General features: G+C 46.0%; 1 protein-coding gene across 3 annotated transcripts in view; it reads right to left on the reverse strand.

Moving 5' to 3' along the window:
* Positions 1-24,328, reverse strand: part of EML1 (EMAP like 1) — a 137,744-nt gene extending 113,416 nt beyond the window's left edge. The window contains exon 1 of one of the 3 annotated variants that reach the window (XM_083732916.1): positions 24,076-24,328. In XM_083732916.1, the coding sequence (XP_083589042.1) occupies positions 24,076-24,106 (31 nt within the window). In that variant the 5' untranslated portion in view covers positions 24,107-24,328. The remainder of the gene's footprint in view (positions 1-24,075) is intronic. The other 2 variants (XM_083732915.1, XM_083732912.1) reach the window with 2 other exon arrangements.
* Between the last annotated feature and the right edge of the window lie 3,488 nt (positions 24,329-27,816).

A 27,816-nucleotide genomic window follows, 5' to 3' on the forward strand; every position in this document is an offset into this window, starting at 1 on the left:
CTTCACTGCCGAAGGGTCCATAGCCACATTTTTACATTAATAGTCAAAATGTATTGTTCTGAAAGCCCGTTCCGGAATGTTCCGACAACCGAGGTGCGGCTTCTGATTGGTTGCAGGAGCTTCCTGCACTCAAGTGGAAGCTGTGTCTGACGTTCGGCTTCCGAAAAACGTTCAAAAATCAGAACACTTACTTCTGGGTTTTCGGCATTCGGGAGCCAAAGCGTTCCAAAACGCAGGTGTTTGGGAACCGAGGTTTGACTGTACGTTTACATAAGACCATCAAATGCAACTGCAGTTGTGTCTCCTAAACTCAGCGGCAATGCAGCCAAAAGGTCTCATGTGATCATTCCTCCTACCATCCTCTCCTACTCCACTTGCCCAGAGCAAACGCCCAACCTATTTAACAGCCAAAGAGTCAGCAGAAACACCCACGGAGATGAGGCAGAATTCACAAGAAGAGTAAAACAATATCTCTATTCAGACCAATCTTGGCTCAGAGCCTGTTATTTATTTATTTTCTGTCCCATCTTATATCTAGTGATCAGAAGGTCGGCGGTTCGAATCCCTGCGACAGGGTGAGCTCCCGTTGCTCGGTCCCTGCTCCTGCCAACCTAGAAGTTCGAAAGCACGTCAAAGTGCAAGTAGATAAATAGGCACCACTCTGGTTGGAAGGTAAACGGCGTTTCTGTGCGCTGCTCTGGTTTGCCAGAAGCGGCTTACTCATGCTGGCCACATGACCCGGAAGCTGTACGCCGGCTCCCTCGGCCAATAAAGCGAGATGAGCGCCGCAACCCCAGAGTCATCCACGACTGGACCCAATGGTCAGGCGTCCCTTTACCTTTACTACAAACATTATACACAGTATGATCCCAATGAGTGCTGCTTTACTGTTCCTATCATCCTAATAAATACTGTTTTTACCGCCCCTCTGGGTGTGATTTCAGAGGACCAACACATTCGCCTGGATCTGACTTAACCACAGTAGCAGCAGAGCCGGTACAAAGCGTACCATCTCAGTCTTCTATGGCAAAATGCTCCAGCAGATTCTAGCCCCATATTCCCTCTCCATTCTCAGGACAGGGTAATTTAATTTATCAAGTAGCTCGGCTCAGATCTCGGTCTGACAAAAAGCTCCCTTGTTCTAACGTAAGATCTCAGACAGAGTGAAGATTCCCCCCCTTTAAGAGAGAGAGAGAGAGTTCCCGCAGCGTTATCTCTTTGAGCACCCAGGGCTTGAAAATCTTCAATCAGGCTGAAACATGGAAATGTTTTACTTATGGGGAGGAGGCGTCTATCTTTTTCTTTTCTTTACTTTACTCTAATGGCCTCCTGCCGCAGATGTAGGGTGCATTCCACGAATCCAGGCGCTTTGTGATCTATTGTTGCTTGCAACGTCCATGGATCGCGGGGGTGCTCTTGAAAATGTTTTGTGTGCAGCAAGGGGACACTTCTGACATGCTCTCATTCATGTGTCTCAGCAGGAGCACTCTCTTGCATCGCTTGTGAGCCCATTTGGATAATATTATTCCTACACATCCACATTCTTTTGCCAGGGACTCTTACCTGCTTTTCATCATCTTCAGGCCTGCTGCCTAGGGGGTTGTTGTCACATCAAATTCCTGCTAATTTAACGCACCACTTTGGACTGCCTTTGATTCGCAGGATTTGCTGAGGTGTGGCAAGGGAAGGAAGTGATTTAGTATATATTAAACATCTGTTTGCCAAAGCGGTTGGTAGTGCCCCTCCCCTGTGGGGTAGATGGGACTGTGCAGGAGATGAATAAAGACCTAGGGGTCAAAAGAGAGTTTTTGAAAAGGGCCAGGTGAAGGGAAAGAAGCTTATAAGGCATCACACAAAAAATTCAACTGAGAACTATGTGCCTCGGAAATAAAGGGCGCATCTTGCTTTTTAGAACAATTACTTCCTACTATGCCAAAGAATAATGCTAACACTCCTCTTTCTCTCTTCCAAAGATGCAAAGATATCAAAACAAGCTGCCTTTTGGAAAACCTCCAAGGATTGTTGCTTGAGAAATGTTGATTATACATTGATGATTGTTGACTCACATTCCCAAGAATTGGGTTGGGTGGGGTTGATGATAGCTTGATAAGCTCATTAGAGGGTCAATGAGCTCAGAGGTTTGGGAAAGCCTGATCTATGCTTTTAATAGTATTCAGTTGCTATCCTGCCACCTCGCTTATGATAGTCAAACTGGGATCCAATGAATCATCTGTAACACAGGTACTTACTAGTGGTGAGGTTGATGCAAGATATAGAACCTGTAGTTTTGTTTTAAACCTAGGAGGCTGATACAAACAGCTTCTTCACACTTCCTCCCCTGTTGTGCTAAATGATGGTTTAATATGCAGCACATAGAGGAATTGACCTATGAGGACGGGGGTCACCTCTATAGACCAGACTGAGCATATTTGAAATGTTGCTGTGAATAAATGGATAACATCTCTGGAACATGGTGAGAGCTAAGAATTTCCGACAGTCCTTTTTTGAAAATGAGAATGAGGTTTATCATGTCCCTTGACTTGTAATAAAAGATCTTTGTATGACTTGGAATAATGTTCATGAAGCTATTGTGGGGTGCAAGGGTTAATCACTTCGATGAGCAGATTAAATCAACTACAGCTTTGGAATCAACTAATCAACTTAAACTGCTCAGCTGGACCTACTGCTTATTGATGATGGCAAATTTTAATCAGTAAGAGGTGAGATTAAAGACCTCCTTCTAGTTCTTTAAGATAATTTTGGCTCTGTGGTGTTACTAAAATAGAAATGAAAAGTCAACATTATATACAGTGGTACCTCAGGTTACATATACTTCAGGTTACAGACTCTTCAGGTTACAGACTTCTCTAACCCAGAAATAGTGCTTCAGGTTAAGAACTTTGCTTCAGGATTCGAACAGAAATCGTGCTTTGGTGGCGCGGCGGCAGCAGGAGGCCCCGTTAGCTAAAGTGGTGCTTCAGGTTAAGAACAGTTTCAGGTTAAGAACAGACCTCCAGAACGAATTAAGTACTTAACCAGAGGTACCACTGTACAACCTTTTCTTCTAACAATAGGTGGTGGCTCTGGTTTATTAAATTTGCAAATCATTTAAATCTTGCTTAATATAGGGCTAAACATCAGGTGCCCTTATTATGTATTTTGTGTTTTTTTTCTATTATGTTTTTATGTTGTAAACCGCCCTAAGATCTATGCTCTACTTGCATCAGAGCTAGAAAAGGCAATTCCGTTTCTCAGCAAAAGGCCATTAAATGAATGTAGAGACATTCCCGTAGCTCAACTGCAGGGCCCTCTCCAGCAATATTAATCTCGTCACATCTGAATTCATCAATACCACAGCAAAAAAGAAAGAAAGAAAAAGGCACCATTCACAAACAAGCATTCAGCAACATGCCACGCAAAGGTTCTCTTCATCATTCATTTTCTTGGCTCTTTATGTGTGTCGTGTACAGATGAACAATGATTTACTTCAGTACGTGCCACTTTCCCATATGTCATTCAATCTCATTTCTGCAATGATCTGCATTCTTTTTTTAAAAAAAATATCCACAATTATGTGTTTTTAAATACAATTTTATCTCTAAATAAAAAGTTCCAGCTAACCTGATCCAAAAAAACCCACCCACCCCACTCACACATGAAAACAATGACCACCACAGCCAATCACAAATGAACAACCACACCCTAGGCCAACCCCAACCTCTCTTACCAGCAAAGGAACACAAGTAAACGGCAAAGAAACTACACAAACAACGCTGACACCAAACCCTACATACAGTAAGTAAAACAGAAACATCGCCACAAGACCCCACCCCCACCCCCACCCATCTCCCCCCCTTTCCCCCTTTTCTTCCTAATGTCTCAACAAATTAAACTGATTTGTAAAAATGTTACGCGGGGGTAAAAATACAAGAGAGAGACATTGCACACACTTGTGTAAATCAAGAAAATCTTTAATAAAAAAATAAAAATAAAAATAAAAAAATTCAAATCTGCACATTGAGTTTTGATCCCCACTTTAGTCTGAGAAATGCAGGCCACATTCACATCCTACATTTAAAGCACTATGATTCTGCTTTAAACAGTCATGGCTTCCACCAAAGAATCCTGGGAGCTATAGTTTGTGTGTGGCTGCAGCTTGGCTCAGTTCACAACAACGTTCCCAAAGACTGAATTCCGTAAGCATGCCTAGTGCCAACAAGGTGCCCTCCAGACCACAACTCCCATCAGTCCCAGTAGTTGATGGGAACTGTAGTCTCCAGCATTTTTAGGGCACCAGGTGGTTTGAGAAGGACAGGAAGGAAGATCCTTTGCTCAACTTCACAGATTTATTCCGGAGTCAAAGGGGCTGTAAGTAAGAATCAGGGTGATTACACTGGGAGCACGTTTTCTAATCAAAATGCTGAATGCGTCAAAATCAGCTAAGCCCCTATAGGGACTGAGTGCCACTGCTTTACAAAAGGGAAATAATACACACTAGGGAAAGCACTTAGATCAGGGGTCGGCAACCTGCGGCTCCGGAGCCGCATGCGGCTCTTTAACGCCTTTGCCGCGGCTCCGGGGTGGAGGCGAGGGGAGGAGGCGCATTTTCCTTTGTTCCCGTGCAGTCGCTGTCATCTGTGAGGCGGCGGCGGAGAGCAGAAGGCAGCGCCACTCTCCTCGTGAGTTGGGCGCAGGGCAGCGGCAGCAGGAAGGCTCCCCAAGGGCCGAGCGGCACGCGCCCGCCTTCCCCGTGAGCCATTGTTTTTAGTGCGCCTCCTTTCACTCATTGTTGCCCCGCGCGGTGAAGCGACCCCGGGTTGGGAGCCGCCAGGATCTCTGGAGCGAGTCCTCTTTCGGGGGTTGTGGGGGCTCCCAGCAGCAGCAGCTCCCGGCGGGAGCTCCTGCAGGGTGCGCAAGGCTTGCAGACACTCGCCCGAAGCACGGGGAGCCCTCCGGAGGGCTCCCTGTGCTTCGGGCAACAGGCTGCCGCCCCAAGCCTCGCGCGCCCGACGGGAGCTCCTGCCGGGCGCGCAAGGCTTGCAGACACTCGCCCGAAGCACGGGGAGCCCTCCGGAGGGCTCCCTGTGCTTCGGGCGGCAGGCTGCCGCCCCAAGCCTCGCGCGCCCGACAGGAGCTCCTGCCGGGCGCGCAAGGCTTGCAGACACTCGCCCGAAGCACGGGGAGCCCTCCGGAGGGCTCCCTGTGCTTCGGGCGGCAGGCTGCCGCCCCAAGCCTCGCGCGCCCGACGGGAGCTCCTGCCAGGCGCGCAAGGCTTGCAGACACTCGCCCGAAGCACGGGGAGCCCTCCGGAGGGCTCCGCGTGCTTCGGGCGGCAGGCTGCCGCCCCAAGCCTCGCGCGCCCGACGGGAGCTCCTGCAGGGTGCGCAAGGCTTGCAGACACTCGCCCGAAGCACGGGGAGCCCTCCGGAGGGCTCCCTGTGCTTCGGGCAACAGGCTGCCGCCCCAAGCCTCGCGCGCCCGACGGGAGCTCCTGCCGGGCGCGCAAGGCTTGCAGACACTCGCCCGAAGCACGGGGAGCCCTCCGGAGGGCTCCCTGTGCTTCGGGCAACAGGCTGCCGCCCCAAGCCTCGCGCGCCTGGCGGGAGCTCCCGCCAGGCGCGCAAGGCTTGCGGACACTCGCTGGGGCTGCAGGCTGCTGCCCGCAAGCCTTGTGAGCCTGTGGGAACTCCCGCCGGGCTTGCAAGGCTTGCGGATAGCTTCCTGAAGCCTGGAGAGCGAGAGGGGTCGGTGCGCACCTATGCCTCTTGCTCTCCAGGCTTCAGCGAAAGCCTGCATTCGCACCATAGGACGCACACAGATTTCCCCTTCATTTTTGGAGGGGAAAAGTGTGTCCTATGGAGCGAAAAATACGGTATATAGCATGTCTTTGTTGCTGGCTGATTTGCTGCTATTGCTTTGCAATTTGCAGCTACTGTTTTGAAGGGGAGTGAAGAACACACACTCAAAAAAAGGTAACTTGTTAATATAACGTTTATTTCTATGAGGAGGAGTAATTCTGAGGGGTCAAACAAAAAATAATTAAAAAGTGTCAAAAAAGTTATTTTTATAATGACGAGGATAACATTGGGCTAAGAAACAATGTATGCAGTGTTATATTTGTTTTAAATGTCGCAATGGTTTTGCGGCTCCCAGTTGTTGTTTTTTCTTCGGAAACGGGTCCAAGTGGCTCTTTTTGTCTTAAAGGTTGCAGACCCCTGACTTAGATAATTGAAGTGTTTTGCTTTTATCTACATGTAGGGATGGCGGAACATCCATGTACTTTCTGCTAATGGATAGCGCAAGTACTGTATGTCGATATAATTGCTACTGTGGAAAGAAGCCAAAGCAAACCCCAGTCCTCTCAAAGAGACGGAAATGTCTTTTGCACTTAAAATCTGTTGGTACAGGTGTCTCTTGGGAAATGGACTTTAGAGTTCTCTTTACCCACAGATACGGATGGGGAAGATGCTCAGTTCAGTTTGCATTTAAAGGAGAAGCTACATAATTCACATTTTCTGAAACAATAAGCGAATCGAAACGCAGCCGTCCTGCAAAAGGCGTGTTTTGCTGCATTTTGCAGTGCAGTGAACTCCAGTCAAAGAATGTGTACAAAAAACCCACACATGTTAACATGTGCATATAAAAGCTGAGGCAATTTCAATCTGTTTTAGTGTTCTAAGTTTTCTCTGTTTTAAAGTAGGGCTGTATTTTTTTCTTGATTTTGTTGTTTTATCTTTTTTTGTAAACCGCTTTGAGGTGGTGTTGTTTTTTAAAAATATAAATCAAGCGGTGTATGAATGTTATGAAATAAATAAATAAACATATTAGGGGAAACAACATACAACAATGCATTATATGAAGGGAAATGGCTTGCCCAAATATGAACCTGCGAGAGTCAGGTGACCTGTACAAAACCATGGTGCCCCAAACCACACATTTTTGGGTGCTGCGATCTCATGCAACACACGCATCCTGCCATGATCTCATGTGTTTTTGAGCACATGGCCCCCGGAATGGGGATTTCCTGGACAGTTGATGGGTATGTGCCACAGAACCCCTGGGTGGGATCACCAATTGGAAACCAGCTGGGGAAAATGATCCCAAAATCAGGATACATACAGAATGCAGGGGAAACATAATGCATCGCCGGCCAAACTTCTCATCCGCATGCCTCGCTCAGCTCAGAGTACTGGTACAACTCTAGGGCAGTTCAAAAAGCCATATAATCTACTTTCATTACTGGAGTCAGTGACTTGGGGCTAAAAGACCAAGCTGCATCCATGTCTGCTGTGGGTTGACCTTGTCACAGTGCCTCATCGAGGTAATGAGGACATCTGAGATATGCCCAGTAGCACAGCATTTCCCTCTCGCTCACAGCTGATTCAGAGCACTGCAGCATGTTTTTGTCCGGTCGCTTTACGCAGCTACGATCACATTACGCTTGCTCTGCTTTCTTTAAGTTGCCTGCCTGCGAAAGTGCCAGAGTGTGCAGTTGTGTGCCGTTTTGGAAACTCGGGAAGATCACAGACCCTGGATAGTTTCAGTCCCTTGTAATATTCAAGGCTTGTTGCAGATCGTTGATAGAGCACCTATTGGTAGAGGATATGTTTGTTGTGTTTGGTTTTAGTGTTTCTGTTGTAAGTCAGTTTGGGTCACTTCCATGAGCAAAGCGACAAGAGTTAATAATACAGGCACCTCCCCAATTGCTCCTGCAGCCAATCAGAAGCCGCGGAAGCCCCATCGGACGTTTGGCTCCCAAAAATAGTTAGCAAACCGGAACAGTCGCTTCCGGGTTTGCAGCGTTCAGGAGCCAAAACATTCGAGAACAAAGCTGTTCGAAAACCCAAGTACGACTGTATTTTCTCTCTCTCTGGCAGCCTTGGCATGCTGGCTGGGGTTGGTGGGAGTTATGGTTCCCAAACACCTGGAAGATACCAGGCTGGTGAAGCCTGCTGTATGGATAAGAGCAGTGCGTTTTTTTCTGGGGGGACGCATACACCTAAACATTTTGTGAAACTAAGTTTGGCCTCGTTGAGGGGCAGTATTTCAATATGAGTAGGAAAATGAGAGTACCTGGAGGAGTAATTGAATATAACATTATAAAATGTCAAAGGAAGAAGCCAGGGTCATCTCATCTTAGACCTCTTGGCACCAACACAAAAGACAACTTCAGTCAGCATCTATGAAGATCCCAGGGGAGACATCCTGCCTCCCTCCTCCTGGCCAAGGGCAGGGCCTGATGGGCCTCATAAGGACTGCTGCTGCCACCCAGGAAGACTCGCCTGCTTGAGTGCCTGAGAGCCCCGCTCCTGCCTCTCTCCACCTGGCCTAGGGCAGGCTTCCTCAACCTCGGCCCTCCAGATGTTTTTGGCTTATAACCCCCATGATCCCTAGCTAGCAGGACCAGCGGTCATGGATGATGGGAATTGTAGTCTCAAAACATCTGGAGGGCCAAGGTTGAGGAAGCCTGGCCTAGGGCGAGGCCTGACAGGATCTTAACAGCTGCTGCTGCCTAGGAGGACTGGGGTATTTGGGGAAAAGTTTTACTGGGAGTTGCTGCTGTTGCTGATTTTAATCTTTATTTTAATTTTTTAATCTGATTTTAATCTGCTGTTGCTGATTTTGTATCTTTATTTTTATGTGGAAATTGTTCGGTTTGGTTATGTTGTTTTTGATGTGTTTTATTTATTTTTATGACTACTTTGCTATGTTTGTAATTATGTAAATCTTTTCATATTGTAAACTGCCTTGAGCATTGTTTTAACTGTGGAAAGGCGGAATACAAATAAAATGATGATGATGATGATGATGATGATGATGATGAGAGTAGCTGGGGAAATCCAGCTAGATGGGTGGGGTATATATAATATATTTTATTATTATTATTATTATTATTATTATTAAAGGTAAAGGTAAAGGTACCCCTGCCCGTACGGGCCAGTCTTGACAGACTCTGGGGTTGTGCGCCCATCTCACTCAAGAGGCCAGGGGCCAGCGCTGTCCGGAGACAATTCCGGGTCACGTGGCCAGCGTGACAAGCTGCATCTGGCGAGCCAGAGCCGCACACGGAAACGCCGTTTACCTTCCCGCTGGTAAGCGGTCCCTATTTATCTACTTGCACCCGGAGGTGCTTTCGAACTGCTAGGTTGGCAGGCGCTGGGACCGAGCAGCGGGAGCGCACCCCGCCGCAGGGATTCGAACCGCCGACCTTTCGATCGGCAAGTCCTAGGCGCTGAGGCTTTAACCCACAGCGCCACCTGCGTCCCATTATTATTATTATTATTATTATTATTATTATTTTATTTATTAAGGTTGTGGGGCTGAGTACGTGGTGAATCCTGCTAAAGAAATCACCCAGCGCCCGGAGCAGGGGTTACGGTGGCTGCCCCACGGCCATGAACACCCTGTCATCACGCTCCCGCACCATCTTCACCGTGACCATTGAGCAGAAAATGAGGAGTAGTAAACGCCATTTTGCATTCCAAGCTGCACTTCGTAGACCTTGCTGGTTCAGAAAGGCAAAGCAAGACCAAAGCAGTCGGACTGCGGGAAGGGATTAGCATCAAGGAAGCATTCCTATGCCTGGGGAATGTCATCAGCGCTCTTGAGGAGGAAATCAATAAGGGCAATGATAGGGGCTGCAAGTTAACATGCCTTTTGCAAGACTCCTTGGGAGGCAATAACCACACCTTGATGTTTGCATGTGTGAGCCCAGCAGCTTCGAACTTCAAAGATACTTTGAATACCCTTCGCTATTCTGATAGGGCCAAAAAAAAGAAAGAACAGCCAGTAGTGAATATTGACCCTCAAGCAGCAGAGTTGTGATTTGGAAGAGCTTCTCGGCGATGAACAAGTAGATTTGAAGGACAGCTTGGACCGTGAAGATCCTCCTTCAGAAACCAGAGGAAACACTTCTTCCAAAACACCACCTATCAGAGAGAATCATGGCTCCATGAGACCAGGGGAGAAAATACTAAATGCTACATCTTTGAAAAAGGCAGCGAGGCAGCATGGCGGCTGCAGCAGCAGAAAAGAGCTCCTGAAGCCAGCCAGAGTGAAAGGCTCTGTCTGGCCGATTCCCGGGCTCCCAGGTCTGCTGCTGCCAACACTGCCAACGGAGAGGAATCGGGGGTGCCCGGGGCGTCTTTCAAGGGAGCCAAAACACCCCCCCACGACCTTGATTGAGCCGGAAAGGCACCCGACCCCCCCCCCCAACAGCCGAGAGGAGCTCCAAATCCAGGAAGACAGTGGAGCTAACGCAGAGAGGGAGAAAAAGAGAAGGGGGAAGGAAGAAGGGAAAAAAAGAAAGAAAGAAAGAAAGAAAGAAAGAAAGAAAGAAGGAAAGAAAGAAAGAAAGAGGAGCCCTAGCTTTGCCGACAAGGAAGAGGGGAGGTAGGTGAACACGGGAAGGCAAAGGACGCTGCGAAAAAACACGTGGCTGAGCCGACCGGAGCCTACCCCTCCATGCAAAGCCGCATGACAAAGGAGATCACAGAAAGGAAGAAACTACCCCCTTCTTTTCTCCTTTTTTCTATAAAAAACAACAACCAACAAACAAAACCCTTTTTTAACCCCTTCCTACCCCTCTCCCCCTTTTTTAAAAAGAAATTCTTTTTTATTCCCCTCCCCCATATACCTACTTTTATCATTTTTCTTTTTAAAAGAGGGGCCACTGCTGCTGCAGCCACCCTTTATTTGAATCTTTATTTTTATTTCTATCTTTTCTACACACTATTTAAAGACACACTTTTCCACACACACACACCCTCAATTTAAACCTCATTTTATTTTCACCTCAAACTCCCCTCTTAAGAATTAAAATGGCAGTACCCAGAAAACAGCCCTGAACCATCACAGGCCATTTCCTGGGACTGCCACTTCGCCCCAGACTTTCCACTCTCTTTTACCTATCCTCTTTTACCTATACTTTACTCATTTTTATTTTCTTTTTTAAATAAAAAGCTCTATCTATCTATCTAAAGACAACCCCCCCTTTTTTTTACCTTTAATTCTCATTTTTATCTTTTACCTGTACATTTTTAATTACTTTTTTACAAATAAAAAATAATAACAATAATTAGGAGGAAATATTATTATCTATTTTATTTTTATTTTATTTTTTTAAAAAAAACCCACACATTTTTCCCCTCTCTCTTTTTAAAGCCCGTTCTTGTCTATTTGTTGGCTTGTTCTTGAGGGGGGAATCTTTCGCCCCCAGCTACGACCACCACTCTCTTTTAAAACAAAAATTTCCTCTAGATCACTGCTATTGTTACTGATACTCTCCCCCTCAACTCCCCCCTTTTATTTTTCTCTCCCTTTTTGCTCTCCCCCCTCTCTCTTCACCCCTCCTCATTTTTTCCCCTTATCCCACCTTTCATTTTCCATCCCCAATTTTTTTTTCTCTATCCCTTTTATTTTTTAAAATCAACCCCCCCCTTTTTTAGCCTGTCCGTCAGTTTGTTTTTGAGAGGGGAGCCCTTTCCCCCCACCCCCTCTTTTAAAATAAGACTTTCCCCCATACCATTGCAGCAGCTCACCCTCCCTCCCTCCTCCCCTCTCCCCCTCTCTTTTCTTCTCCTTCCCTCCCCCACCCTTCCCCCTCCTCCTCTCATTCTCTCTCCCTCCACCCTCTCTCTATCCCCCCCTTCCCCTAAAGGAAACACATACACACATTCATATCACCCTATCATAATTTGCCCCCTCATACTATAGCTAAAACTACTGCTGCAATCTAATACCTCTGATATTACTGTACCATCTCTCTTCTCTTTCAACTCTTTTTGTCTATCTCTCTCTCTTCTCTCTTACTCCAATCTCCCCTCCCCCCGCCTCCCCCCTTCTTCTCTCTTTCTTCTTCTTCTTCTTCTTCCCTTTTCTCCCTCCACCCTTTACATATAGCCTATTTGTCTGTCTCTGTTTCTAAGCGCACTCCCAACCCCAATTTCTACCTTAACTGGACCCCAGTACCCCTTTTGGGTATATACAACCCCCTCCTAAACACATATTCCCCCTGGCCCCACCCCTCTAATCTCTTGCATCTCTACCTGCTAACCCCCCTCCCTTTATATGAACTGTCTGTCCGTTAGTCTACCCACCTCTGCTTACCTGCCCTCCCCCCCAGCCTTGGTGGCACCGCTGAGGCAACTACAGAAAACCCAAGAGAAGTTCTTAAAACACAGGCTAGAAGTGACACAAATGACCGCCTAATCCAAACGCTCTGTAAAAGCCACCAGCCAACAAAGCCTGATCAGCTCAACAACCCAACAATACCCAGGAATCACCACTGGCACAACTCCTAACCACCACACGCCCTACCCCAAGTGGACGCCAAGCCAACCTCAAACCAAAACTATCAGGGAGACTGAGATGACACCAACCAGGGAGATGGCAAACAATGCTAAGATGGCCACTCCCCTTCAAGATGATGACCACCCAATAACGAAACGAGATCTGAGGGAAATGGAAGCAAGATTAGAAGAAACACTGAAGGCCACAATGGCTCCCATGCAGGTACTAATCAACAATCTAACCTCCAAAGTGGAAGCTCTAGAGAACAAAAACCAAATGCAAGAAAAAATAATAGAGCAATACCGGGAGGAGAACGCACGTGTGAACAAGAAACTGGACGAACTGGTAAACCAAATGGAAGCAGAACACAGAGAGATGAAAATTAAGCAAGCCGACCTTGAAGATCGCAATAGACGCTGTAACATCCGCTTCCGCAACTTTCCTGAAAAAGCAGAGGAGAAAAGCCCAACAGACCTAATTATACGCTGGCTGAAAAACACAATCCCAGGCCTGAAACTTGAGGCAGATGACTTGGAGAGGGCTCACAGAGCCCTAAAACCTATGCCAAAACTCAGCGCCCCCCCCAAGAGACATCATTGTATGCTTCACGCGCTACAAAAAGAAGGAAGAGGTATGGAACAACCTCAGAAACTCAACCAACCTTCGATATGGAGAAACCCCCATTCTGGCCCTACAGGACCTATCTCAGGATACTCTAAACCGGAGGAAAAGCCTGCGCCCATGCACCCAGCGTCTCCAACAAGCAGGGATCAAATACCGATGGGGCTTCCCCTTCCGTCTCATTGTAACAACCAATACAACACAACACATGGTTACCAACATACCTGAGGCCCTGCAACTACTAAAGAACCTTGAACTCGACCTCCCACCGGAATGGCAACCGACAAACCCACCAAGTGACAGCCCCAACCACGAGGAAACAACAGCAAGCAACTGGACGACGGTACAGAGCAAAAAGAAACAACAGAAGCGGCAGAACAACGCAAACCAATACAGGCAAGCACAACGCTCAGAACCGTCCCGCCGGCCATACGACACAAGAAACCAGACCAAGATTAACCAAACCAATTCATCGCAGATGGACAACCCTACAACAACAACAACAACAACAACAACAACAACTGCAGCTGAATGAAGCAACCAGGAAAAAAAACCCACAAACCGAAGGACTGGTGATTTCTCCCCCCCTTTCCCCCTCTCCCCCCCCCCAAAACATAGATTTAGTTAACACCATCAACATCCCCCCCAGCCCCGCACCCCCACAGAAACCCCCACCCCAACACCAGTCCAGACGACCTCAACCACATTCCCCATCACCCACACCTTCAACATCCTCATACTCCATACTAAGGAAAAACAACTCCAACCTTAATAACACAACCCACAATCAGGCTAAAATCTGATACCCAACCAGCAATATGGTGGCACCAGAGCGTACCAGCACCCACATCCCCACCCCAACACACCAACAATGTTGCTTATAACATTGGCAACATTGCTTACGAACCTTATACCTGACAGCGACATTACAAAGTCACTTCACACTGTCTCGCTGATCACCCCCTATCGCAGACAACAGGGGGGATGGCCTGTCCTTGAACATGGCCTTCCACACCAGCTGAGACCTAGGACCAACCGGCTAAATGCCAGATGGCCCAAAATACCCCAAACAAACACCTATATGACTACATATAGGAAACTCCCTACAACTTACCCCCTACTCTTTAACCCAAATCTCACTCTACTCCCACTAGCCCCCCACCCACCACACCCTAGGTCAGCGCAACCCCACTGGTTCTTTAAACAACACGAAGAGAGAGACACAAGACAACCCGAACGGGTTGGCAGGGAATCGCCCCACATAATAGATAAGCAAGATGGCTAACCTAAAAGCAATTACATTAAATGTGAGGGGGCTGGGAAACCCCATCAAAAGAAAACGCATCACCTCATACATAAACACCATGAAACCACACATCACCTTCCTACAAGAAATACACAACCCACCCAAAGGCAGCAAACTCCTGAGCGACCCCCGCTTCGGTCAACAGTGGGTCGCACAAGGCTCAGGGAAAGCTCGTGGTGTAGCCATAATACTCAGTAGAGACCTGAACTTCACTGCCACAACAGTCCTCAAGGACAAAAAAGGCAGATTCATTTTCGCTAAAGGGACACTAGATGGCAAAATCAAACTGACAATCGGCTCCATATATGCCCCAAACACGAAACAATTAGAATTCTTCCAGAAGACACTAAACAAATTCCTCTCCTTCTCTGAAGGGGAAGCAATCCTAGGAGGGGACCTCAATCTAAATATGAAAGGTTTATCCCTGAAAGATATCCACCCCACAACCCCATGGGCAACCTTCCTCCGAAGGAAACCCCCAACAACTAGGAACTCTTACAAGTTACTAAAAATGCTAAAAAACAGGGGTCTCTACGACATTTGGGGTGAGCAAAACCCGGGAGACATCAGCCATACATTCCAATCAGGACGCCATGATACAGTGTCCAGACTGGACAGCATTCTACTCACACAGGGTCTGATCCCCTCAGTGGAATCAACAAACATAGGTAACATTAAAATCACAGATCACGCCCCAGTAGAAGTCATCGTTAAAATAGGAGAAGGAACACAAACCACCCCATCATGGTCCTTCAGTCCCATCCTAACTACAAACAAACAAATTAGAGAGAGCCTCACAAAAACCCTCCAAAACTACTTCAAGGAAAACAATGTAAACAATATAACAACCCCCCTCCTATGGGACGCAATGAAAGCGGTCACCAGAGGAGCTTGCATAAAAGAGAAAACATTCCTTAAAAAACAAACCTCCTCAAAAATTAGCAAAATAGAACAAGACATCACAGCCCTCTCATCACGCTACAAACAGGATCTAAAAAACTCCTCAAACTTATAGAACAAAAAAGGAGAGAACTAGACTCCCTAGAAATTAGCAAAACAATGATCAACATTCTATACTCTAAACAAAGTTTCTACGAATATGGAGGGAAAAACTCCAGATTACTAGCAAATAGATGTAGGAAAAAAGCACTCAAAACAAGAATACACTGCATCACCAAAAAAGACGGCAACATAACATTCTCCCCCGAAGAAATAACCTCAGAATTTGCAGAATTCTACTCCAACCTATACACCTCCCATAACCCACCAGAGAAGGAAATCAGAACATTTCTAGCAGGACTGACCATGCCTACCCTAACTGATGAGGAACAGGAATTCATGGACAGCCCTATCACCCCAGAGGAAATAGATGCGGTCCTCAAAAACCTGAAACCACACAAAGCCCCAGGCCCAGATGGCTTCACAGCAGAATTCTATAGGAAATTCAAAGAACCCTTGATGCCCTACATGACCCGCCTATTCAACGACATCATAAAAGGGGCCCCCATCCCCAAAACCTGGACCCACTCCAAAATAGTCTCCATCCCAAAACCACTAAAAGACAGCCTCAAAGTAGAATCACACCGCCCAATCTCATTAATAAACCAAGACTACAAGATATTCACATCAATCTTGGCCAACCGCCTAAAAATCTTCCTACACAAGTTAATAGCCCCAGACCAGACTGGTTTTGTCCCTGGCCGCAATATAACAGACCCCATCAGGAAACTACTGAACCTGATCGAACACAGCAAGGGAACCAAACTCCCGTTGACAATTATGTCCCTAGACATCCTCAAAGCCTTTGATTGCTTGGAGTGGAAATACATATTAGCAGTACTAACTAACATGAAATTTGGCCCCAACTTCCTACAAATCCTCAAACAAATATACTCCCAAGCCTCAGCAAAATGCAGAACTAACAATATGGATTCTAATACTATAGCTATCCAAAGAGGCACGAAACAAGGATGCCCACTGTCTCCCTTCTTATTTATCCTGGCTCTGGAACCCTTAGCAATCCGCATCCGAGCAGCCACAGACATCAAGGGAGTGGAAAGGCAGAACCTATAAATTAGGGCTCTTTGCAGATGACCTAATGGTCACAACACCAGACCCCATAAGCACAGCAACCTCCCTAATCAGAGAACTCAACACATTTGCAATGGTGTCGGGCCTACAGGTAAATTTTACAAAGTCAGAAGCAATGTGCTTCAACACCCCTCCTCACACCCAAAAAGAACTCACGAAGGTCACCAAAATAAAACTTTGCCACACCAAGTTCAGATACCTAGGGGTACAAATAACCAGAAACCTCAATAAACTGTACCTCCACAACTACAAGCCCCTGTGGCGACAAATTAACAAAGACCTAAAGAGATGGAATAACACGAATTTCACTCTCTCAGACAAAATAGCCATGATCAAAATGATCACACTCCCAAAACTAACCTACCTATTCCAAACCCTCCCAATCTGGATCCCCTCAACCCAACTTCGCAGTTGGCAGAGAAAACTACACTCTTTCATCTTCTCACATAAAAAACCAAGAATAAGCCCCAAATACCTGCACCTCCCCACCTCTGAAGGAGGATGGGGAATCCCCAACATAGAAGCATATTACAATGCCAACCAAATACGCCATATAATCCCATATATACTAGAAGATGAGACAAAACAATGGGTACACCTAGAGAGGGACACAATTGAAAACACCTGCACCACAACATACCCACTCCTCCCAAACAAACTAAAGAAAATTCCCACAACACTTAACAGGTACACACAGACCATGCTCAAAGCATGGAAAACACAAATAGGCAAACTATCCCCAACCCCATCCCCACTAATCCCCCTGGCGTACCACCCATTATTCTACCATGCAGCACAAAACCTCCAGACAAAAACCTGGCGAACCAAAGGCTTATATCGCCTAATAGACTTTTATAAAAATAACAAACCCTTGTCAACACAAGAAATACAAGACAAACTAGAAGACACCCAAATGACCTGGTTAACACAACACCAACTACATGCCTTCTTAAACAACCCAACAGTAAAATCAGCAGCAACTAGGCCCCTGACAACCTTCGAAAACCTCCTCCTAACAACAAAGGGAAATGGTAAAGGGACGGTATCCGCAATATACAAAATACTACTCCAAAATCCCGCAAATCCCCTAGACGCAATCAAAAAACAATGGGAGAATGACATAGGCTATGAGATTAACCCCACTCAATGGACCAGAATGTGGTCTAAACCCCCCTTTAAATCCATATCAACAAAAAGAAAAGAACTCACACTGAACCTCACCTACAGGTGGTACCTAACACCAAGGAAACTAGCGCTAATACACCCAGGAACCTCACCAAAATGCTGGAGAGGGTGCACCTCCTCAGGCACATACCTCCACATGTGGTGGGAGTGTCCCAAAATTCAACTATTCTGGACAACAGCCATACAAGAAATATGTAAAATAACTAAGCAAGTAATAGACATCACCCCAGAATTGGCCCTACTAAACATCTTCCAAGACAACAATGCCCATTTACACCACAAAGAACTTATAACCCACCTGCTCTCAGCAACCAGAAACATCATAACCAGACACTGGAGAGACCTGTCAGGAGTAAGCATGGACCAATGGTACCAAATAGTATGGGAAACAGCCCTACTAGAAAAATTAACTAATAAACTGAAACTGACACGGGGACAAATAGAAGAAGACGCCTTCACCCCGGTATGGCTCCCCTTTATCACATACACAGCCCAACAGGACAATGACAATAATCCACCAACAGCATACAAATCAATATGGCTAACCTGATTCAAAACACCCACCCACCTCACTCACACACGAAAACAAAGATCACCACAGCCAATCGCAAGCAAACAATCACACCCTAAGCCAACCCCAACCTCTCTCACCACCAAAGGAACACAAGTGAACAACACAAGCAACGCTGACACCAAACTCTACATACATTAAACATAATAGAAACACCGCCACCCGACCCCACCCCCATCCATCCTCCCTCTCCCCACCCCCCCTTTCTTTTTTCTTTCTGTTTTCTTCTCCCCCTAATGCCTCAACAAATGAAACGGATTTGTAAAAACGTTACATGGAAGAAGAAGAAGAAAAAAATACGAGGCACTACACTTCTGTAAAACAAGAAAATCCTTAATAAAAATATTAAAAAAATAAAAATAAATGCTACATCTTTTGTGCACAGGCCTGATTTCCTCCATAGGCTGGTTCAAAGCTAAACACCTGACTGGAGCCAGCTGGGTGGATTCAGGATTCTCAGCTTCATCCAGCCGGGTCTCAGAAATAATAGCCAGGTTGGCAGCCACAGATTCTTTCTGAATTAAATGGCAGATTGATGATGTTCCAGCAACCTGACATTCATAAGCAGCAGCTGAATGAAGACGGACAGCTGGTCAAGGTGGAGGGAAAGCTGTTCCCTGCTTCAAGGCCTATTGCCACCTGGCCTAGGGGGTGGGGCCCACACTTACTCTGAGCACATCAAAAATGTTTTTAAATGTTTAAAATACTTGTTAATCTATGGCATGGGTTGGCAAACTAAGACCCATGGGCCGAATCATGCCCAATTGCCTTCTGGATCCTGCCCGTAGGCGGTCTGGGACTTGCCGCGTGGATCGCAAGCACGCACATTCTTTCCCTCTCCCTCACACGGCGGTGCTGGCAGCGCCTCCTCCCTCCCTCCTCCTGGCTTCTCCCCGCCCTGCCTAGAGGAGGAAGGGGGCTGGGCTTTGTTGGTGCCAGCAGCAGCAGCAGCAGCACTCAAGTGACCGCCATTTTAAGCAGCCCCTCTCCGGAGCCCCTTCATGTGCCGCTCATCGTCCCTCCACCGCCGCCAGCCCCTGCCGCTAGCAAGACACAGGTAAGCAGCCAGTGGGGCTTGTAGGGCTCTTGCATCATTCCCCCCCCAAAAAAAAATACTCCCGCCCCCCACAAGGTCTGAGGGACAGTGGACCGGCCCCCTGCTGAAAACGTTTGCTGACCCGTGATCTATGGTGTTTTAAATGTTTTTCTTGTTTTGTGCGTTGTTGTGGGCGGGATGGACATTTGTTAGGGCTGGGGATTACTTTAGTTTTTGTATAAATGTAATTCTTATTATTTCAATTTATTGTCTTGTTGATTTGCTGTATAGTTTTATTTTGTTTTAAAGGGGAGAGAGTATGAGTCATGGGGGGTGCAGAGATTGTGTGAATGAACTTAGTGCTTGGCTTATATTTTTAGCTGCTATTTTGTTAATGTTTTTAATATTATATAGATTCTATATGCCTCATTGATTTGTTAATCATGTGACTTGCTGTAACTGAGGTTTAGCTTATTTTTAGTTGCTGTTTTCTTAAGTTTTTCTAAATAATTTTTTTACTGCAACTGTTTTATTGATAATCTGTTAATTATTGTATACAATGTATGCTGCATTCACGATGTGCTATTATGTTTTATTATGTTATGGTTATTTATTGGTTGTAAGCCGCTTTGAGATTCATTTGAATGAAAAGGGGCATAGAAATACAATCAATCAATCAGTACCCCTAAACATTTTTTAGGGGAAAAAAGCACTGGCTAAGAGTATTCATTTTGAGCACATGGATTCCCTATATTTAACGCGACTGGTTTCCTGATTTGCATTTGGTGACTTTGTTTATGTGTTTTTAAAATTATTTAGGTACAATTTTTGCATTGCATTTAATGATAATTATATGCCTCCCCCTGGTGCTTGTTTTTTTAAGTCCCAGCATGCACTTCTCTGCCCCCTTTATTTTCTGCTCTTGTCATCTCATCCCCCAACACATTTAATTTTCCATTGAAAGGAAGGAGGACAAGCCCAGCATTTTCAAACTGGTGAGGTTGCCTGCTAAGATCTGAAGAGCTGTGTATAATTAAGGCTTCTTGTGGCCAATTTACATCTAGCTACTGTAACTCAAGAGGAGGTCATAGGCAGAAGAACTCCCCCTATCCTGCCTTCATTTCCCTCCTACCCAATCTAGCAAGAACAATTATGCAGCTGTTCCCAGACTGCATACTTGTGTAGGCAGCACACAGCACAGAAATGATGGTGTCTGCTTATTCTACAGGCTTATCCATACCTTTTGCCCTCGCTTTCTAGGCACAGGTCTGTCCCAAGAAAAACAAATAATCATAATCATAATTTTATCATTTATATCCAACCCATCTGACTGGGTTTCCCATGGCACTCTGGGTGGCTTACAGCTTATAAAAAATTAATAATAACACATCAAACATTAAAAAATAAAATATCTTATACAGACTACAGTGGTGCCCCGCAAGACGAACGCCTCGCAAGACGAAAAACCCGCTAGACGAAAGGGTTTTCCGTTTTGGAGGCGCTTCGCAAAACGAATTTCCCTATGGGCTTGCTTCGCAAGACGAAAAAAATCTTGCATCCCCCCGCGGGTTTTTTCCGCTTTTTTCCGCCCTTTTCTTAAGCCGCTAAGCCGCTTATCAGCTGTTCCGCTGATAAGCCGCTTAACAGCTGATCGCTGGAAGCCGCTTGACATCTGTAGCGCTAATCCGCTAAGCTGTCCATGGGCTTGCTTCGCAAGACGAAAAAAACGCTAGACGAAGAGAATCGCGGAACGAATTCTTTTCGTCTAGCGAGGCACCACTGTAAACTAATAAGTCAATAGAAACTAACAACACCAACAACAAACACAATTTACAATTATACCCAAATTAAAAGAAATGCCAACCCAAGCTAAACATTTAACCAACTCCAACTCAACAAAAGCAAAACGGAGAAACCAAAATTAAAACTGTTTAAAACATTTTGAAACATTTTAGCAAGTTGCCCCAACACAGGAGTTGTTCCAGCAAGTCCCTCTGGCCTCCCAGAGCCTCTTTTGGTTGTTCAATGCGAGTGTGGGCCCTGCTCCCTAGGCCACGTGGAAATGGGTCTTGCAGCAAGGAGCAGTCTTCCTTCCAGCACTCACAGCAGCCACACACTCATTGCTTTCCCTGCAGAAACCTGCTCTTTACTGCTGAATCGGAGCAAACACCAATCTACAGAAAACCCGAATTCCCATTTGCTCCAAGGAACTGGTACATCTCACACAGTGACATATGAATGTAATAATGACTATGCTTTAAATATCGGCACTCAGCTCCTCCAGATTTTACTGTGTTTGTTTTGGATTAATATCCTGGTTTGTGAGCAATGGTTTGCACAAGCCGCAGTTTACCATTTTCAGATAGAACAGCAAACTGTGGTTTGTTTCAGATTGCAAATGGAAGCTACTGATTTCCTCCCTCCATGTGCAAAGGAAAGAGGAAGAGGAAGGGGAAGCACCATACTGACAGTCAAACTTGATATTAACGGTAAACACATGAAAACAGTTGGCACACTTACTTTGAAATTTTAAATAGCCACTGTGTGGGGATGGTGGGTGGGATTCGCACCTGTGGCACACAGGGAGAGAATATTTTACCCTTTCGTCCAGTCATGACCATGATGAAAATTGGCCCACTCAAAGATATTGGCCCCAGGAAGCAAGATGTGATTGGCATCAACTGAATAGTCAGTGGTTAAACCAGATTGTGATGCTGCAGTAAAACAGTCATATCACATTCTGTCTGCAAGAAATTACATTCAAAGCCATTTTCTTTTGTAACGGGGGAATATAACTTAATGAACAGCCATCACTGTAGATTCATTCATATTAGGTGTGCATTAAATATTGTCTCGGGACGCAGGTGGCGCTGTGGGTTAAAGCCTCAGCACCTAGGACTTGCCGATCGAAAGGTCGGCGGTTCGAATCCCTGCGGCGGGGTGCGCTCCCGCTGCTTGGTCCCAGCGCCTGCCAACCTAGCAGTTCGAAAGCACCTCCGGGTGCAAGTAGATAAATAGGGACCGCTTACCAGCGGGAAGGTAAACGGCGTTTCCGTGTGCGGCTCTGGCTCGCCAGATGCAGCTTTGTCACGCTGGCCACGTGACCCGGAAGTGTCTCCGGACAGCGCTGGCCCCTGGCCTCTTAAGTGAGATGGGCGCACAACCCCAGAGTCTGTCAAGACTGGCCCGTACGGGCAGGGGTACCTTTACCTTTACCTTTAAATATTGTCTCTGTCATCTGAATCGCGTGTCCCTGTCCTCTCCCACTTCCTTGATATGACTCACTATGCTTAGCAAGCAAACACGTTTCCAGATTCTAAAACTGAGGCCTGTTCTGCTGGCCAAGCAACCTGCTCTGGTTACTAGCAGCACAGCATGCTTTTTGATAAGGCAAGCAAAAATACCCCTCTCCGCCCTTCCTTCCTAATGCAAAGGATTGCTGACACCATACATATAAGACGAAACCAGGTGGATTCTACAATACAGAAATACACGTTCAGAGCACAGAATAACTTGTTCTCACATTAAGTCAGTTTCTGCAGCCACACATTTATTTGCAAAGAGAGCTCTTGATCATCTTGTTTACATTTGCAGAGCAGTGGACAAGATACCATATTAAGGCACACAGTCATAAAAACAAGCAAATCAAACTGTTTGGTCAATTTACCTACAAAATAAAAAAACTGGTGGCAAAAAAACCAAGCCCCAACACCACTTGCCTTAAGCACAAGTTGTAGTTTTTGAAACCTCTGTAGTTACTAGCTGTGAGAACTCTGCTTTCAGTTCATTCAGAACTAGCCCTCTTCAGCCATGGCTGAGGATTGTGAAGGGGACATAGATGTTTTGCTTTTACTTATGACATCCCTATTTTCATTGGGGACATGTTGGAGGGTATGGGGTTATCTGACCCCCAAGCCTTCTGAAGGCAATCCTGTATAGGGAAGGTTTTTTAAATGTTTTATTATGTTTTTACATATGTTGGAAGCTGCCCAGAGTAGCCAGGGCAACCCAGTAAGATGTGTGGGGTATAAAAAGTAAAATGATCATTATGGAATGAGACATCCCTAATTTCATCAGAGAAATGTTGGAGGATATTCATGGTGCAGGGGACCAAAGTGTTTGGCAGGTCTTGGTTCAAATCTCTGCTAAGCCATGGAGGAAATTGCCAGGGTGGCCTGGGAAAAGTCGCTCTTCCTTAGCCTCCCAAATTGGTATTCCAAAAGTGGGCATTGCTCCATGACATGTCCACAAAACAAAACGGTTCCGTGATGGCTTTAAACTATGCTACGTGGAAAAGGATAAAAACTTGTACTGTTGGATCTGGAGTGCGGCAAGGGAATGGGCTTAGCTTTGCTATGCTTGTTTTGAAATTGAAGAGAAGTTATGTCTCCTGCCCCAACATTGGATTAATATTTATTGCTTCCCACCTCTGTTTCTGTCGCCCTTTTGCAGTTAGGAAGTGACACAAGTAAGTTACAAGAGGATGCTTATTTCTGGTCCCATTCCCAGACATTCCTCTCCAAGTGCTCTAAAGGACAGATTTGGACACTGCCATTTTGACAGAATTAGTCACTTTGCATGCTCTCACCAGTTTGTCACCCAATATCCTTTCATACATATATAATTATTAATAGCATTCCTCCCCCAGAAGCACAAAGTTAGATTTTTAAAAATACGTCAGATAAGAACCTTAATAGATCTATTATTCAAAGCTTCAAGCAAAGAAAAACATTTTTAAAACCCCACATAACCTCTGCAGCAAATGTCCAACAACAACTATGCAAGAACCTGGCTGGTTTTGGAGGGGGAAATCAGACTAAAACACTCTGACTGTTTGCAGCCTTGCTGTGCCTGAACTGACAGGACTGAACATTTGGCTTAGAATTGTTCTGCTTTTCTCCTCCGCCTCCTTTGAAAGCCGAGGCTGTGAACTAGACTTCAGGACAGTGTGGTAAATATAATTCTGGCACTTACCCACAGCTATCCCTTCGCAGTCTGACATCATGTGAAAAGAAGTTTCCTTTAATGCTTCTCAGGGAAAAAAACCGCAGGGAAAAATACGGTAATAGCACCAATGCAGAACTCGTTCCTCCGTCAGGGCAAGTAGAAGAAATGTTAGCCAAAGAGAAATAGTTCTTTCTCTCTCTCTCTTCTTCTCAACTGTACCCAAGGAGTTTACACAGCAACCAGTTCTGGCTCTGCCTTCTCATTATGGGATGTGAAGATAAGAATGTGCTTTTGTGCCAAAAGAGCACGCTATTGGTGGATAAATTTGTTGACATCCCTCCCCTTCGAACAGCTTCCTCTTTAATGTCACTGTGGCACATTACAGGCTCGAAAAGGCCATGGAATATTTATGAAAAAGGCTTTTAAGAACTACACTGGGAATCCAGGCTCAAATGCCCACTGAAATAATTATGATGTGGAGAAGCTTGTAACTGGGTCTTGTTTCCAGGGCATTCCTTGTTGCATAACATGTGACTAATATTCATGTACTTGAGAGAAACTGAAAGCAGGTCTCTCTCCTCCCCCTCCCCCACTTCAGTGTTCATAGGTGTGGGAAAACCTTGTCAGCTAAGGGCCAGGCAGATTATTTTTGGGAAGCATACAAGCAGAACATGGAGGCAATTGCCAAACTCCAACCCCAGTAACTAGTATTCAGAAATACTCTGCCTCTGAATATGTAGGTTCCATTTAGCTATCCTGGCTAAAAAAAATACAGCAACAAGTGCTCCATGAATTAGTTTGATTTCCCTTTAAAGTTATCTAAGCCAGTGATCACCACTGAATTTTGCGGCATCAGATCCCTTAAGCTAGTTAAATGTGGTGTAGAGAAGCATGCCGTCTGTTGCTAAATTGGCTACACTGGTGACATGAAGTGATGGAGAAGAGCCACCTTCAGGCTACCAGCTCCACCTTGCAGCTGAAAATGAGATTCACATGGAACCTTCCAAAGCGGCAGGGACTGTGGAAGACACACTGTCAAACAGTCCAGATAAGCCATCCAGGTCAGCGGGCTACTCATGAGTAAATTGTCATTGCGGCATCTTTATGGCAGAAGACCCACCAGACATAGGATATCGTTCCAAAACCCTTCACTGCACGGGGTAAACAGGTCTCAATATGTGTGGACATAACTTTCAAAGAATCATAGAGTCATAGTGTTGTAAGGGACCCCAAGTGTCCAAGTGTTGGTGCTGACCTTTAAAGCCCTAAACGGCCTCGGTCCAGTACAGTGGTACCTCGGGTTAAGTACTTAATTCGTTCCGGAGGTCCGTATTTAACCTGAAACTGTTCTTAACCTGAAGCACCACTTTAGCTAATGGGGCCTCCTGCTGCCGCCGCGCTGCCAGAGCACAATTTTTGTTCTCATCCTGAAGCAAAGTTCTTAACCTGAAGCACTATTTCTGGGTTAGCGGAGTCTGTAACCTGAAGCATATGTAACCTGAAGGTACCACTGAAGGAGCGTCTCAACCCCCATCATTCAGCCCGGACACTGAGGTCCAGTGCTGAGGGCCTTCTGGCGGTTCCCTCACTGTGAGAAGTGAGGTTACATGGAACCAGGCCTTCTTGGTGGTGGCACCCACCCTGTGGAATGCCCTCCCATCAGATGTCAAAGAGAAAAACAACTACCAGACTTTTAGAAGACATCTGAAGGCAGCCCTGTTTAGGGAAGCTTTTAATGTTTAATAGATTGTTGTTATTTTAATATTCTGTTGGAAGCCGCCCAGAGTGGCTGGGGAAACCCAGCCAGATGGGCGGGGTATAAATAATAAATTATTATTATTATAATCTCATCCAACCCCCTGCAATGAAGGAATCTCAGCGAAAGCATCCATGACGGGTGGCTATCCAACCTCTGCTTAAAAACCTCCAAGGAAGGAGAGTCCACAACTTCCCAAGGGAGTCCGTTCCACTGCCAAACAGGAAACAAGTTCTTCCTGATGTTTATAGTCGGAATTTCCTTTCTTGTAAAAGTCTGGGGGGTTCCTGGTTTAAAGAAAAGGAGCCAGGGGTATAGCGGCAGTATCATCATTACATACCATAACGTGGTCCTTTCTTTCCGCTCTGCCTAAGGTAACAGAGCTGCATAAAGCAATTATACTAATGCAAGTTCGATGCAAGATTTCCACTGATGGACTTCACCACATCCTTGGCTCTCATTTGAAAGCTGGAGTAATATTGTGCCTGGGAGTAATCGTACTTCACTGACCTAGAACGAGGGATGAATTGTTCTCGCTCAGCCTGCATTTATCTTTCCCAACAGAGGGCACCCAGAGTGATTGCTTTTGTTAATGAAGTCTTGCCTGATTATGGTGTGTGTAATTTTCTGTTTGATTGAAGTATGCGCTCAAATGTGCAGCTCTGTAGGAGCCACTATCTGGCCCAATCAGAAACACCACATGCTTAAAATGATATTTATATATATATATATCCTTTCTGATTTATGCAAGTTCAGTTGCTCCCCCACTTCCCCTGCCCCCCCCCACTGCTACTTCTTTCCCAGGTCAAGGGAGAAGAAGATGTTAGCTCTGCTGGGAGTCGCTAGACCAGATAGCAAATCAAAAGAAAGTGGAGAGGGAAATAAAAGATGGCATGTGCTTGGGTCTTTTTCTATTTATATGAGCTTATAAGGGACTTGGGTGGCGCTGTGAGTTAAACCACTGAGCCTAGGGCTTGCTGATCAGAAGGTCGGCGGTTCGAATCCCCGCGATGGGGTGAGCTCCCATTGCTCGGTCCCAGCTCCTGCCAACCTAGCAGTTCAAAAGCACGTCAAAGTGCAAGTAGATAAATAGGTACCACTCTGGCAGGAAGGTAAACAGCGTTTCCGTGTGCTGCTCTGGTCCGCCAGAAGCGGCTTAGTCATGCTGGCCACATGACCCGGGAGCTGTACGCCGGCTCCCTCGGCCAATAAAGTGAGATGAGCACCGCAACCCCAGAGTTGGTCACGACTGGACCTAATGGTCAGGGGTCCCTTTACCTTTACTTTACTATAAAGAGCGCTCAGAGATATAAAGAACAAGAGTATACCATTCCTAGGCGGTTGTTAATACAGTGGTACCTCGGGTTACAGAAGCTTCAGGTTACAGACGCTTCGGGTTACAAACTCTGCTAACCAGGTAGTGGTTGCTTCAGGTTAAGAACTTTGCCCCAGGATAAGAACGGAAATTGCATGCCAGTGGCACAGCGGCAGCAGGAAGCCCCATTAGCGAAAGCACACCTCATGTTAAGAACCATTTCAGGTTAAGAACGGACCTCTGGAACAAATTAAGTTCTTAACCCGAGGTACCACTGTATATGTAAAAGCATGTGCACCAAATAGCTTGCTCTCTAAGCAGAACTTTCCAGTGTGTTGGCTGCAGTGTGTCCGTGTGTTGCATGGACGCTCCCCACGCTCCTCCTGGGGCTGGAAAGGGGTTAGTTTAACCTCCGGTTTACTAATGATGCATGTCTAAAAAGTGTGTCACCAAAGTTTGGAAAGCTCTGCTCTAAGCAAAGCACCCATTTCCCTTACCTCTTAAAGTCCTTTCATTCTTACATCACCCCACTTACATGGTGGTTACGTTGCGGTGCCCCACATGCATACGTGAAAATCGCTTAAGTGGGGAACACCTTCTAATCATCCTTTCAGGGGCGCCGACGTATAAAAAATATTGGGGGGGCCCATACCGGGGTCCTGCCCCAGGAAGTTTTCTAAATTTTAGATGAAAATTA

The sequence above is a fragment of the Podarcis gaigeae genome, assembly GCF_964106915.1.
Source record: "Podarcis gaigeae genome assembly, chromosome: 1".
In the NCBI taxonomy this organism is placed as follows: Eukaryota; Metazoa; Chordata; class Lepidosauria; order Squamata; family Lacertidae; genus Podarcis; species Podarcis gaigeae.